This window comes from Myotis daubentonii, chromosome 14 (assembly GCF_963259705.1).
Source record: "Myotis daubentonii chromosome 14, mMyoDau2.1, whole genome shotgun sequence".
NCBI lineage: Eukaryota > Metazoa > Chordata > Mammalia > Chiroptera > Vespertilionidae > Myotis > Myotis daubentonii.
Genome location: NC_081853.1, coordinates 34,785,730 through 34,801,239, shown reverse-complemented (window position 1 = coordinate 34,801,239; position 15,510 = coordinate 34,785,730). Strand labels below are relative to the sequence as shown.

The 15,510-nt window shown below is 40.0% G+C and overlaps 1 protein-coding gene and 1 long non-coding RNA gene across 8 annotated transcripts in view; one reads left to right on the top strand and one right to left on the bottom strand.

Moving 5' to 3' along the window:
* The window catches only part of LOC132215574 (uncharacterized), a 38,867-nt gene that overhangs the window by 11,476 nt on the left and 11,881 nt on the right, over positions 1 to 15,510 (bottom strand). The window contains exon 2 of the long non-coding RNA XR_009448547.1: positions 9,671 to 9,744. This is a non-coding gene — a long non-coding RNA (uncharacterized LOC132215574). The remainder of the gene's footprint in view (positions 1 to 9,670; positions 9,745 to 15,510) is intronic.
* Positions 2,024 to 15,510, top strand: part of ATP2C1 (ATPase secretory pathway Ca2+ transporting 1) — a 131,153-nt gene continuing 117,666 nt past the window's right edge. For 2 of the 7 annotated variants that reach the window (XM_059663975.1, XM_059663973.1), the window contains exon 1: positions 2,029 to 2,415. In XM_059663975.1, the coding sequence (XP_059519958.1) occupies positions 2,305 to 2,415 (111 nt within the window). In that variant the 5' untranslated portion in view covers positions 2,029 to 2,304. Of the gene's footprint in view, positions 2,416 to 15,510 lie in introns of all 7 variants that reach the window. The other 5 variants (XM_059663977.1, XM_059663976.1, XM_059663979.1 and 2 more) reach the window with 3 other exon arrangements.

Here is a 15,510-nt window from a genome sequence, read left to right as displayed (position 1 = left end):
GAGACTCTGGTCAGCCTATATCTGGTTGGAATCCCTTCTCCTCTGCTTTGCAGCTGTGTGCCTGTGGCATGTGGTTTACCCGCTCTGAGCCTGAGTTTCCCCATAGAGTGCCATAGAATGACATGAGATAATACATGTCAAGAATTTAGCCCAATGCCTGGCCCAGAGCCCAGTTAATATTAGATATGATTATATTTGTTATCAATTAAATATCTAAGGGAATTTTAGTTGCATCTATTTTACCAATTTTCCTTCTTGTGTTCCATCTAGTCAGGACAGCGCTGTTTTTTATTTTTTGTTTTGTTTTGTTTTTTGTCTCCCTCCCATGTCTTTTCATCACACTCCTCATCCCAGGAAAGGGTGATCATGAGACACCATTTGATCATGAGACAACCGTTTGAAATGAAGTCTGCTTTGTGTTTGTCCTTTGGGGAAAGGCTTTGATCACCAGCCGTGCTGTGGGTATTTGGCAGGCTGCCAGCTCCTGTCTATCGTGAGAGGCATCTTAGAAGGTTTAGATATTAAAAAAAAAAAAAAAAAAAAGAGTGAGAAGCAAAAGGGCAGCTGGTAGATTCCTCGAGGAATCTACCTACCTACCTTTGCCTACTCCCAAAGCCCTAAGGGCCACCCCACTGTCCAGGGCCTCCAGTTGGCCAGTGTCCGGATTTCCAAGCTCCTTGTTTTCCTGGGCTACGAGCTGGCAGGGAGTCTGTAACACTGAGCCCTTAGCATTCCAGTGACTTACAAGCCAGTGTTTCTCTCTGGCCCTCCTTAGAGTCTGCTGTCTCTGGAATACTGAGGGCTGTGAGAGCCTCCGTAAACAAGTAGTGGTGGACAGGAAGAGAGGGGACAAGAGGGCAGGGCCTCCTCTTCCAAGGAGCCCTCCCAGCAGCAGTATATAAATGACTTGGAATTGCCAGCCTGGTCCTGGAAGATCACCTTGCAAGTGGGCCTGATGCCAGCCTGACAGATGGCCTGGGCTGCAGGCTGCACAGCCCACATTAGGCCCATCAAGTGTGTGTTCCCTGGAGGCAGAGGGCCCAGCCAGGAGTGTCAGGGAGGTTACCCAGGGGCATGGCGCGGGCTGCAACATGGGTTCCCAGCTCTACCTACCTACCACGCTCCTGCCTGCAGTGCTCGCTCTGTCCACTTAAAAGCAAATCTCGGCGTCTCATGATTTTCCGTTGATGCCTGGCCTAGATTCTACATGACAGCCCCTCACAGAAGTGGCCAAGTGTTCCCATCAAATGCACCAGCCACTGCAAAGTTAAAAAGGATAATAAAACAGCAAAGCCTGCATGGAGACTTTGTTCAGAAACCCTACGACATGTACAGAGTATTAAAAAAATATTGAACTTTCAAATTTTATGATTTCATGTCCTCCAAGGCCAAAGACCTCTTATCATGTTCTCTTTTTAAAGCATGCATTCTTTTTGAAACAGTTAGAAAGTCAATATATAACTTTTTTTTTTTCTCCCTACACTCGGAATAAAGCCTGGGGAAATTTAATGTTCCTGGAATCAGCCTGTGGATTTGAGATAAGGATTCAAGGCAAGAAGCCTTTTAACTCAGAGCAGAATCTGTTTGCAGCTCTTGTCCAATTAACATAAAGTATCTGGTTACTGTGTATCTTGCATAATGCATGACAGTGTAAACTAAACGTTTTCAGTGCTGGCATTGAACTCCTTGATAACAATGAAGGGTGAGGTAACTTGTTAATTTTTTTTCAAGAAATCTCCTGGGAAAAAAAAAAATGCTTCTCAAAACTGAATCAACACTTTCGAGCTGAGATGCAGCTGAGGGTTGTCCGCGTGTTCTCACGATGATATGAAATCTAGAAGGAAGCAGGAGCAACCACATGTCACGTTCTCTTTAAGAGCTGGAAAAGCTGTCAGAAGAATTAAGATTAAACCTCCTGTGAGTCTGTGGGTGTGGAAAGTCACCAGCTAGCTAATATTAACATAGCTTGCAAGAGAACGCTGGTGCTAGAAATAGGACAGTGGCATCACTACCACTAAGCAATTTGCATTCGGTGGACCAGCCCCTAAATTCCTCCTGGCTCCTACAGCCCGCCCTCTAGGCATTGCATTTCTGGACGCTTTTAGACGGAGCTCACACTTGGCTGTCGTGGTTTCCCCGGGAACTCTACCCAAAAGAAGAAGCGGCAAGAAGAACATCTGCTTTGTGTGCAGGAAAGTGGTCGTGCTACCAGCAAATCTTGAGGCATCTGTGGAATTGTGAAGCTAGATTTCATATGGTTGTCGACAGGGAGGGGCAGACAAGGACCTTCTTGTTTTCCTCGTCATGGATAATCTGTTGCCTCAATCTAAATTCTCCTACTTCAAAAAACACCCTCTCCATGCGATTAGAAAATATGTCTCGGTGCTGAGAAAAAACCAAAGAGCGGAAGAACAGGTATCCTTTTCTTTATATTATCTTTAAGGTGAACGGGATGTTTGCTCTTGGCTGTTGCTTTTACGTCACTTGGGGATTTAGTCTCTGCTCGTTTACCTGGGTATAGGCGCAGGTCGGCTTCCGCGTGGGGCTGTTCAGACTTGCCAATCAGAGGAGCAAGCAGGCTCGTGAGGATTTATTTGAACTGGGAACATTTAGATCCTTAGATTAGAGTCCAGTTGTGTAATAAAACCACATGTTTTTCTTTTTTCTGAATAGCTAGACTAAACTACTCCATCAGAGGTAAATGGTGGCTTTCTTGAAATTTTTCTAGGTCTTCAAATACAAATTTTAAAATGATTATTATCTCCACCAAGAAAAGTTATCAGACCCTAGATATACATTGTCTTCTTGTATGTATTTATGGTTATATGGATATCACCAGGACTTGCAAAACAGAAAACATTGTGTACACTGTAAGTATGATAGCTTTAAGCAGATCCCTAATGAGCTGAGAAGGTCATTCAGAAGTAATTAGTCATTTTCTTGGGTGGAGGGTAGGGGATAGAGGACTGCAGGTTTCAGTCTTTTCAACCAATCAAAAGTTAGGATTTCCAGTAGTAGGCTCTAGATGTGGGAGTATAAATATTTTTTAAATAACTGTTAGACTGGTCACTTCTTCTTTAAAATCATGGATTAAAAAAATCATGCATTTGTTCCATTGTCATGAGACATATATCGTTCTGTCACTTACAAAAGAGGCATTTCTAAAAACTGCTCTCCTGAATTATACCACGTTGTTAGAAGAAACCACTGTCCCTGATCCATTAAGTCTGGTGGTTCCTTTAGAAAGAAGCATGGCAATGGTGAAGGACAAATGTATAGCCACAGTGAAGACCAGAGTCATAAATTGCTTGGGCATCATACTTGTCATTAGAACTGCAAATGGCACGGGAGATATTAGCAGTGTCCTGTATTTGAATGAGGTGACCTACTTATCAAAACAATTCCAGGAAGTGAGAGCAAAAGTCAGCAGACAGAAAACCCTCTGATGACAGGTTTCCCCAAGGCGTAGATGCATATTTTGGAAAATCATTACTACTGTTTGAGAGGAAACTGCTTTTATGCTGTGCGTTAATGATTCTACATGAGCTGGAAACTCAGACTGCGCTCACTAAGGGGGCTACCCTTAGTAGCCAATTTATCTCTTATTTAGGCAAGGTGTCATGATTACAAGGACATCTCTTGGTTTCCAAGTCTCAGCAGGTGCTTGCTTTTGGAAAACCAGTGGTGCTGAGAGTCGTCTGCTACACTCCATACATGCATGTCCACAGGCTTCTTTAGGACTCATTACGAGGGGAGGAGCGGTGTGAGTCATGGGAGGGCTAAGGGGACTGAAAGGAAGGGGCTTCAACTGTGGACTGTGCATTAAGTGATTCTCCCTCCCTTTTCTCAGTACTATTATGTTTTTGGAGATGTGGCTATATTGCTCACACCATTTATTTTTTTTAAAGATTATTTTTAAAATGTTGCAACATGCATTCAGAACATGAGAATCTAACGTGGATCCTCTGACTTGGACTGGGTGGGGTCACAACCATTGGAGGTGACCTAAAATAGATATGAGCATTGTACTGATTTCCTAACTTCCTGCATCGGTTAATGGAGAAATAAAGAAAAATGACCTAGTGGATTCTTTTCTGAAACCAATTACAGCTCTGCAGACATAATGTCTCACAAAATTAGAGAAATTAGGTCAGAGTCAATCATGGTTAACCTTGGAAAGCTTGTTGGGAAGTTATAAAGGAGGTTAAAAATGTCTATAATTTTAGGACCTGGATATTGGTTGTCTCTAGTCCTTACACTCCTGTAAGATGGATCCTCTTTATAAAGATGAGGGATGTGAGACTTAGAGACCTTAAGGCCACTCAGCTAGAAAGTACTGAAGGAAGATTTGAACTTGATCCATTTTACCAGGCTTTATCTCTGAATAATGCAGTGATAGCATCACAGCAAACTGCTAACATTTTTTTGTAGAGAGTATTTCCACATACCACCATCATAATTCTTCCCATAAGGGTTCACCACCTGTACACATTTACGTATTCCTTAATATTTTTCTGTATTTGCATTTAAAATCACTCACTCTTAAAATTTAAATTTGTTTAGAAAGAAATTTTCATATCAATACTATAAGTGGAAAACCACTCTCATTTGCCTTAAATAGAAGAGAAGCATAATTATAATAAAAACAACCTAATGTTAAGTTATAACTAGATACTGTTAACTGTGAAACCTCTAAGCCTGAAACCTGCTCCATTTTGTTAAGTAGGAAGATTAGCTTTTAAGAGATTAGCATCCTACTAACCAACTGAGAGATTCTCCTGGGCAAGGATAGAAGGGAATTACAAGACGGATACCTTTCTCAGTTCCAAGTACTTCATTGTTATTTAGTGTAGTGTCTGCATGCCACTTAAAATCTTCGCCTAATTCATCATTGCTCCCACCAGTGTTATGTTCCACACACTTTAGAGAAAATGATCCCAGACACACCATCTGCTGCTCCACTTCTGTGCATTCAGATATATTCTTCCCTCTAGCCGAGAATTCCTTCCTTTACTTACACCTTGCCCACACCCTTCAAGACTCAGCTTCAATGAGCTCACGAAAAAGCTGTCTCCAATTCTGTTGGGAAGAGTGAAGCACACGATGTTCTGTCTGCTTCTAATAAGGCCCTTCATCATATGTATGTAGTAAGCCATTTGGTTACATGTTCACAAACATACAGCCCATACACGCATGATGCTGGGTGGTATCTTCTTCTTTGTCCCCTCAGGCCCACCTGGACACCTGGCATAGGATGGTATAGGAGAGACCTGCACCACAGGCCAATTGCCTATGGAACGCCTCTACCCATTTTTTTCTTTTTCTAAAAAATATTTTTATTGACTTTAGAGAGGAATGGAGAGGGAGAGAGAGAAATATCAATGATGAGAGTCATTGATCAGCTGCCTCCTGCACGCCCCGTACTGGGGATTGAACCCACAACCTGGGTATGTCCTAACTGGGAATCGAACTGTGACCTCATAGGTCAACGCTCAATCATTGAGCCACGCCGGCCAGGCTCTACCCATTTCTTGACTAGTCATGGTCATTGTTATACTCACCTTGTCCACATTATACTTTTTTGTTTAAAGTTTTTCTTTAATGTTTTTAAACACCCCTTGCACTTGGTGTCATTCAGACATGAAGGTTTAACCTCAGAGCTGGTTGGTTTGATAGTTTTTGTTGTCATTCCTATTACAATGTGCCAATCAGTGGGTGGCCAGGCTATTTATCAAACTGAGAACAAATATCTCATCCTTTGCATCCCTAAACTCTATTATAGCAGGCATTTCACAAAGCCAAGTTCCTAACCAGGTAGAAGATTAAGGTCACTAACTAGAGGTACTGAAGGTTGGGAAAATCTGATGAACATGTTTGAACAGTATCAGTCAAATGCTGTTTTAGTGGTAGTGGTGATGGTTGTGGGCACCAAGCCTAAATGGGTTCTCAGGTGAGTCTGGGTAAGTATATGGAACACATTCAAAGGGTATATGATTGCAGCTAGTTTATCTTGGTTGGATCGGAACAGCCAGAGTCTGGCTCAGATGTTGATGTCTGAGCTTGTGGGGAATAAACAGGACTTGCAGGCAATATTCTCTTGGGTTCTGGAGTCCCAGTAGCTTTCTCTGAGGCTTGGGTTACCAAGTAGGACACTAAGGAAGGGAGAATTTTTTCCACTTCTGGGCAGACTGTAGCCTGACTGCGGCCCATGTTAGCTTTGTATATCAAACTGCCTATTTGACATCTCCATCTGAATGTCTTGTGGATGTTGGAGACTTGAATGTGTCCAAAGAGAACTCACAAGCTCTGTTCTCCAAACCTGCTCCTCCTCAGGTCCATCGATTAACACAAAAGCTCAAAAGGGGAAACTTGGGAGTTTATTTATTATTGACAAGTTGATCTTCAGGCAACCCTCCTTGGGGAACACCTGCAATAGTGTCAAAAGTAAAAATTTAAATAAATAAAGATAAATTTTAAAATTTAAAAAGCTTGGGGAAAGACTGAGGCACAGAAGAGCCTTCTCTTTGGAGCTCTTGTCCCTCAACTTATATTGCCCTGCAGTAGCCTCATCAACTTGAATCTCTTCTTCCTGTGTCCCACAGATGAGGGATTGGTGAGGGTGCCTTGCTCTCTTGAATAGAAAGACTTCTTTCTGTACAAGAAATACCATCTAAGAGCTGACTTGTTATGTCTTGACAGTTTAACAGTGAATCTGCTTAAAATGAGGAGAGTGGTTTTTGGTGCCAGGGTGCATGTAAAATATATATATTCACACACATATATGTATGAACTAGAGGCCTGATGCATGAAAATTCCTGCAAGAGTAGGCCTTCCTTCCTCCGGTTGCCGGCACTGACTTCCCTCTGGCCCCCGGGACCTGGGCTTCCCTTTTCCGGCCACTGGCAGAGACACCCAGGACCAGGGCTGGCTTCCCTCCCACCCCAGCTTGATCAGGAAAAATGTCAGGAATGATGTCCAGTCTATTAGCATATTACCCTTTTATTATTATAGATTAGGCCCTTGAACTGATATAATATGTTCCCACAAAGTTAATCCACACAAATTTTTGCTATGTCTCTATATTCTTATTATCTGACTATGCAATCATGTTACCATTGATGTCCTTGTATAAATATGGACACAAATGTTGACCTGGACAGGACTGAATGCAGAAAAAGAATCTGTCACCTGTCATCTTGTTTTGTGGAATTCCTTAATTTCTTCAATTATTAAGCAAGTTTTTTCCCCTATATATTGTGTGAGGAGCATTTTTATAGTAACGATGATGTAACAATGAATTAGGTATAGTGTAGCCACTCTGTGATGCTTATAGTGTCAATGAGCAGAAAGAGCTGTACTCAAGTGTTTATTATAGGAGGTGATAACCACATACTATAGTCAGCAGGCATATATGGCTCAAGAGCTGCTCTGATTAATTTGCTTAAAATGAGGAGAGTGGTTTTGGGGGCTAGGGAGCATGTGCAGTAGCTATAATTTAATTAAGGATTAGCGCTAAATTGTGTTTTGAGGCGGTTCTAAAGTTTCTCTTCAGTGGCTTAAGAAAAGCTTTCTGGTTCAAACAGGATCCCTGGATTTTTATTTCTTGCTTTGTTTCTTAATGGAATGCTAATCTCAAAGTTGGGTTGTTAATTTCCTTTAATTTGACTTTAATTTGAACCTTAGAGACTTAGTTCTTCATTTTGGCTCTTACACCTTCTCTGAATAACAATACAAAAATCAACAACTCCATCTACGCCCCCCCCCCCGCCCCCCCCTCCCCCGCAATAAAAAAAGCTATGTTGAGATTTAGAACATTACCTAGAATTTTGAGTTGTTAATGCAGGCTTTAGTCTCTAGGTAAAATGATGAAAATTTCACTCCAGCTTGGTTTAAGAAATATTGAGTTTTTAGCTCCTTAAAGTGAATTGGTTATATCTTGAGAGTATACCGAAGTTATCCATTTTATAAAGTCTCTAAAAAACAAGTCATGTGGAATTGGTTCTTTAGGGAGCTACTCTTCCGCCCCACCCAACGCCCCAAGAGCCAATTATACAAATTTGTATGTATTCGGTGCTTTCCATTCAATGCGTACTTTGCTAGTCATATAGGACATACTGGCCTCAGCCCCACAAATAAATGCAAAATCGCTGCTGGGATAGGTACAGCAAAGGAGAGTTATGAGATGCCTTAAAAGCATATAATGGAAGACAGGACTAAAGTGGGAAAGTCAGAAAGGCTGCCCGAAGGGACTTATATTGAGTTAAGATTGGAGGAAGAGTAAGATATTAACTAAAGGAGGATATTGAGGGGACAACTGTAACAAAGGTCTTGGCCAGAAATGAGCAGGGAAACAGTGAGAAGTGCAAGAAGGGTGTGTGTATGTGTGGGGGGTGGGGCGTTGGGTGTTGGGGGGCTAACAAATGCTACCCCGAGACAGCAGTGCTTGAAAGAATCTGGATGTTAGGCTCAGTGAGGAAGAGACTTAAGACATGATTGTTTCTGTGTATGTGTTTGTTTGTGTGTTTCACAAGACCCACAGGGCTAATCTGTACAAGAAACATGGAGGTCCATTTGGGATGTTCCCGGGGAAATAACTACAACTGATAGGCAGAACGCAGGGAGAGGCTGTGATATAACAATAAGGATAGGCTTTCTAAAAACGAGAGGTAAAGGAATGGGCCACCTTTTGCAGAGGGCAGGGTATGTGACCCATCTCAGAGGATGGTTTCTGCATCATAATAAAGAAGATTAAATGAACTATCAGGCTCCTTCCAAGCCCAAGATTCTAGTGCAGTGGGCAATACAAAGGATGGGTAATTGAGACGCCTTAGGAACAAAGAGAGGGCCCAGGTGCATCAGTTAGAATTCATTTGTTTTGTCTGGTTAGTGGTAAATACTCCACAATCTGAGCATGTTGCTCTGGAATCTAAGGTCAACGAAGACAGATTCAAATGTCTTTGGCGATTCGGTTAAGCATTTCCATAAAGGAAGGGAAATAAAGAGGAAGAGAACACCTCAGGCGAAAAGCTTTATGCACCAGTAACTAGCTTTTCTGAGCCTGATTGGCCATTGAACTACCTGTACACTTAAGGACAGACAACTATGTATACTTATGCGGTCATTGATGAATAGGGACACTGAGACATTTCAGGTTATTTTGTGGCATTTTTAACTACTGTGTTTTTTTTGTTGTTGTTTGTTTTGTTTTATATCACCCTCTTGTGCCTTCAGCTCTTTTTTTCCCTGCATTTAATGCTGACAGTTTGCTGCTTATCATGGTCCCTGCGGAAGGTGTTCCAGCCTTCTTGCCCATATTATCACAGCTGTGAAGTGTTAGACATGCCTGGGAGACACCTGAACCCTGAGTTGACTTCTGAGCTATTTCTAATCCTGTTATCTGCTTCTAAACTTTCCTAATCTACTGTACTCAGATGCCTTGGAAACATGAGAGTCAGTAAATGCATGAATACCTAAACCTTTGTCTTTGAAATGAGCCTATTAACTCAAATGTAACATACACACCCCTTTTTGTGTGTGTGTGTGAGAACTTCAGTATAACTTATTATGTAGATTCTCAAATTTGCTATCCTATTCCACTTGTTAGACAGTCTGTCAGCAACATTTTATTTGCTAACTTTTGTTCAGAATGGAAGATGACATATTTTCTCACCTGGTACAGACAGTTCCATGCCTTCACAGAAAAAGAAATGAACTTTCCACATATGCTGCACTGCTCCCAATTTACTGTGAAGAGGGCAGGAAGGATGCTGGAATTATTTCTTTGCTGTTCATCCTGCAGGCAGCATATTAGTAAGGCTATTTTAAGAAATACAATTTGGATTATACATTCAAGAATAAGGCATTTTAAAGTTTTATTCAATGCCTTATCTGTGCGAGGCACTTGGCAAGGTTCTTCACATACATTGTCATTTAATCTTCATTGGTGGTATTATCCTCACTTTGGGGATGAAAGAACTGAGGTTTAAAGGGGTGAGAGAATGTGGTACACAGCTCATAAATGATGGCACTAGAGCAGGGGTGGGCAAACTTTTTGACTCGAGGGCCACAATGGGTTCTTAAACTGGACCGGAGGGCCGGAACAAAAGTATGGATGGAGTGTTTGTGTGAACTAATATAAATTCAAAGTAAACATCATTACATAAAAGGGTACAGTCTTTTTTTTTTTTTTAGTTTTATTCATTTCAAACGGGCCAGATCCGGCCCGTGGGCCGTAGTTTGCCCACGGCTGCACTAGAGTTAACTCCAGGTTTCCCTGTGTCTGACTCCAAGATCTGATTCACTGTCTCATATTGAGACACACCCACCCCCTACCCCCATAAACAGGGTCCTTTTCTTCTCTTCTTTCCCTTACTTCTTTTCTTCTTTCTTTCCTTGATATTAGATTTTTCTTGCATTTATTGAGAAAAAAGGGGTAAAAAATAAAACTACCATAACTACTGTGCAGGAAAGACATCAAATCCTTTTAGATGAAGATCCACATTTTTGAGAGGTTTTAAAGTTACTCAGTTTGGGGGAACTTCTTTTAAGAAAAAGAATATAAAATTTTAAATGTTAAATCAGATATACAATGAATATTTATTTAGAATGTAATAAGAAATCACAACAAATTACAAATCGGGGTGACAAATACAACAAAAATCACAAAGTCTAGGAAAAGAAGTGTTTTTACTAATTAACTGATGTACCCTAAGATGTTTTGTTCCTACATTTTTGCATTAGTCTTTAATCGTTATTTCACATGACAGTGATTTCTAATATCCGCTAAAGATGTGATCAAAAGATGATTCGCATACTTCTCTAGAATAGTTAATATATACATTTATATGTGTTTTTTAGAGCCCAGAAAAGTTTCATAGACCAGCTTCTGGCTCTGTTTCTCTCTTACCACCCACGTACTTCAGATGCTAGGCACCACTGGACACGTTTATATGAAGATTTCAGGCTCTGTGATTTAGTACAGCAGACAGTAAGAGTATTCCTGGATGTCCTTTCTCTACTAGGACAGCTAGCAATAACTTAACCATACGCACAAGACGACAAGCCACATTTATACATCCCACTAAATCAAAACAAAATCTAAACGTATCCTCATCCCACCTTCTCTAGGCCAGATCTGCAATTTGCTCACTGCTGCTCCAATGCTAACTGATAGGAGAGAGAAGTCAGAGGAGGGGAAATCAGCAAAATGACTACTCTACAATCAATTGTAGTTCAAATACCTTTTGCAAATTTTACCAAAACATAAGACCGTGAGAAAATTGCTAGAGTCTCTTTCAGAACCTTAAAGGGGGGCCTCTGCAAATGAGGGGCCCTGAAACTTAAACTTCATTGGTTTCCAAGAAAATCCAGCTCTGGAGGAAAGGTATAACAAGACAAAACACTGGTGTTTCACTATAATATGCCAGAGTTTATGCCATAGGTGGCTTCATGAGTAACGGTGTATGGGGTCGTAATCTGAGCAGCTGGAGCTCCCAACCTCATTGAAGGAAGTAGAGGATCTTTCTGTGTATTTCATTCTGTAGGAAGTAGCACTGTGGAGATGAGGATGTTCTGGGACTGCGAAAACTGAAAGGTTGCTCAACCCTCATTCTTATTTGCAAAAGACTTATTTGCAGTGGGATTATTTGCTAATACAGCCGATCTGAAAACTCCTGCATGGGTCTAATTAATATTAAATACATCATTTACTGTCCTTCCAAGCAAGCCACTTAGCACACATAGAAAAAGAGCACGTTATTGCTGTTAGAGGCTGCACAGTAGAAAAACTCTAGCAGCACTAAAGGAAGTCTTTAAGAATTCATTAAGATGTAATCAAGCTTTTAAAAACTCATCTGTTATTTGCAATTATACTATAGTTACTGTAAGTTGTCTCTGGATAAAATCACCTATGTGTAGGATTTCTTTACTGAATTTTGCTCATTGGTAATGTATTCAAATACCCAGCTTTCTCATGTATGTCCTCTTCTTAGAAACTCTTGACTCCTCTTCCTTTGTTCTATGACTAACTGTTGTAAAATATAAGGAGTCCTTATAACTGTATCCTGTACCATTGACCCTATTATAATATTTACCACTAAACTTGACTATGGCCTGTAAGTACATCTCAAAACAAATAAAGCATATTATAGTATTTTGGTCTTAAATAATGAGTATAGTTTATAATCAAATTGTTTAAAGTGATTACATATTATAAAACCCTATTTCACTAGCATTGACAAACTACCCTTTTTTTTCTGTCTCCAACATATAATTTCTATATAATGAACTTAAAAAGTTTTTTGTTGCTTCTGAAATGTTACACAGCTTTTTTTTTTCTTCTTTCGTTTTTTAAGGGATGAAACTATTTCTATTAGGAATACACTGTTTCAAGAGAATGGCATTTTCTACTTATGAAGCTTTATCGGCCCCCCCACCCCCCTTACATCTGACTGGTGCTGTGAAAGCCTAATACACCTGCTCAAAGAAGCATTGTTCCAAAGGTCCTGACCTGGAATAAGAAAACAAAGACTGACTTCATAGCTGGGAACACAACTGTAACTCCACTGCCACTGCACTGCCCTCTAACTTTTGTTCTCTCTACCAGGGCTATGCTAATGTAATACACAGTTACTTAAGAGGGGAGAAATAGGATCTCTTTATGCTTTTAATGTTCTTTCCCCGGTCTTTTAAAATACTGGTTTTAGGCCAACAGGTAATCACTCAGAGAAGTTCAAAGCCCTGTATGATTTGAGAATGCTGGAGATTTAAAATGCCAATACCGGGTGAGGCAAAAGTGGGTTTAGAGTTGTGAATACGTGAAACAGAGTTTATCCTTGTATTATTATTTATTAATCATTGTATTATTTTCCATATGAACTGCAAACCCAATTTTGTCCCATCCTGTGTACGCTCTCATTCTGTTATTTAGAATTGAGGTCTGTTAAAACTATTTTTAGATCAAAATATGTTTGGATCAAAGTTTTATGTTTCTTGTAAATCAGTGCTCAAACTTTAGCATGCATTGGAATCACCTGAAGGCTAAACTGCCAGTATACCTTGGAGATAATTGCAGGTTTGTTTCCAGAGCACTGCAAGAAGGCAAGTCATAATTCTCTTTTGTTGAGGGAGTGTCTTGCCTTCAATTATTAAAAAACACAACATCTAGAGAGCACACGGGAGTGAAGTGTAGTAAATCGAGAAATGCCTGTACAGATACAGGCCCAACTCCCAGAGTTGCTCATTTTATAGATCTGGGGTGGGGCCCCAGAACTTGCATTTCTAAAAGGTTCTCTGGTGGTAAGGACCACAGTTTGAGAATCACTGATGTAGATCATTTGATGAAGCATATTTCCAAATTCAAAGCTGACAGGGGTTGCCATTCCTTCTCAAGAACTGCACGTATACCACTTACAAAATAGAGAGTGGTTGCTTTAGCCAGGGGGATAGATAGTGATGATACTTTGCAGCTTCATAAGCTCTTCTTAAATTTTTTTATTTTTTTAGTGAACACATTTCATTTGATTTTTATTGAATTTATTGGGGTGACATTGGTTAACAAAATTATATAGGATTCAAGTGTAGAATTCTATAATACATTCTGTATACTGTATTGTGCTTTCACCACCCCAGTCAAATCTCCACAGGCTCTTTTAAAAAATTTTATTAAATGTATTGGTGTGACATTAATAAAATTACATGTTTCAAGTGTACAGTTCTATAATACATCATCTGTATAGTCCATTATATTTTCACCACCCTCCGTCTGTCTCTATATATTTGACTGCTTTCACCCCTTCTACATCCTCCTTACCCCCTTTCCTTCTGATAAACTCCATACTGTTGTCTGTGTCTATGAGTATGTTTGTTTATTTGTAGCTTTCAGCTTTATATTCCACATGAGTGAAATAATTGACCATTTTAAACCACAGCTGCCCATGCCTAGTTGCACTACATAATGCTAAGTAATGCAAAGAATTGTTAAACAGGGTCTTTGCTATAAGAATATAATCTAAAATGTTCTCTTTAATGACTTTTTTTTAAAAAAAATCTTTATTGTTGAAAGTATTACGTATGTTCCCCTTTCCCCCAACAGAGACCCCTTCTAGCCTGCCACTACCCCCCACCCCAGGCCTTCATTACACTATTGCCTGTGTCCATGGGTTATGCATATATGCTTACAAGTTCTTTGGTTGATCTCTTCCTACCACCCACCCACCCCTGTCTTCCCTTCGAGATTCATCAGTCTGTTCTCTGCTTCTGTCTCTGGATCTATTTCTTTTTACCAGTTTATTTTGTTAATTAGATTCCACATATGAGTGAGATTATGTGATACTTGTTTTTCTCTGACTGGCTTTTTTCGCTTAGCATAATACTTTCCTGGTCCTTCCATGATGTTACAAAGGGTAAGAGATTCTTCTGTTTTTACTGCTGCATAGTATTCTGTGGTGTAAATGTACCAAAGCTTTTTTATCCATTCATTTACTGATGGACACTTGGGCTGTTTCCAGATCTTAGCTATTGTAGATTGCACTGCTATGAATATAGGGGTGCATATATTCTTTCTGATTGGTGTTTCAGGTTTCTTAGGATATATTCCTAAAAGTGGGAACACTGGGTCTAATGGGAGTTCCATATTTAATTTTTTTTAGGAAACTTCATACTGTTTTCCATAATGGCTACACCAGTCTGCATTCCCACCAGCAGTATACTAAGGTTCCCTTTTCTCCACATCCTTGCCAGCACTGGTCATTTGTTGATTTGTTGATGGTAGCCATTTTGACAGGTATGAGGTGATACCTCATTGTTGTTTTGATTTGCATATCTCTGATAATTAGTGACTTTGAGCATTTTTTCATGTCTCTTGGCCATCTGTATGTCCTTTTTGGAGAAGTGTCTATTTAGGTTTTTTGCCCATTTTTAAAATTGGATTGTTTGTCTTTTCTTTGTTAAGTTGTATGAGTTCCTTATATAGTTTGGATATTAACCCTTTACCAGATGTATCATTGCCAAATATGTGCTCCCATACAGTGGGCTCCCTTTTCACTTTGTTGATGGTTTCTTTTGCTGTGCAGAAGCTTGTTATTTTGATGTAGTCCCATTTGTTTATTTCCTCCTTAGTTTCCTTTGCCCTAGGAGATGTATCTGGGAACATATTGTTACAAGAGATGTCTGAGATTTTGCTATGGTTTCTTCTGGGATTTTCATGGTTTCACAACTTACATTTAAATCTTTTATCTATTTTGAGTTGACTGTTGTGTATGGTGTAAATTGGTGGTCTAGTTTTATTTTATTTTTTTTTTGCAGGTATCTGTCCAATTTTCCCAACACCATTTATTGAAGAGACTGTCTTGACTCCATTCTATGCTCTTGCTTCCTTTGTCAAATATTGAGCATAATAGAATGGGTCAATTTCTGGGGTCTCTGTTCTGTTCCATTGATCTATATGCCTCCTGTGTCAGTACCAGGCTGTTTTGAGTATAGTGGCTTTGTAGTATAACTTGATATTTGGTA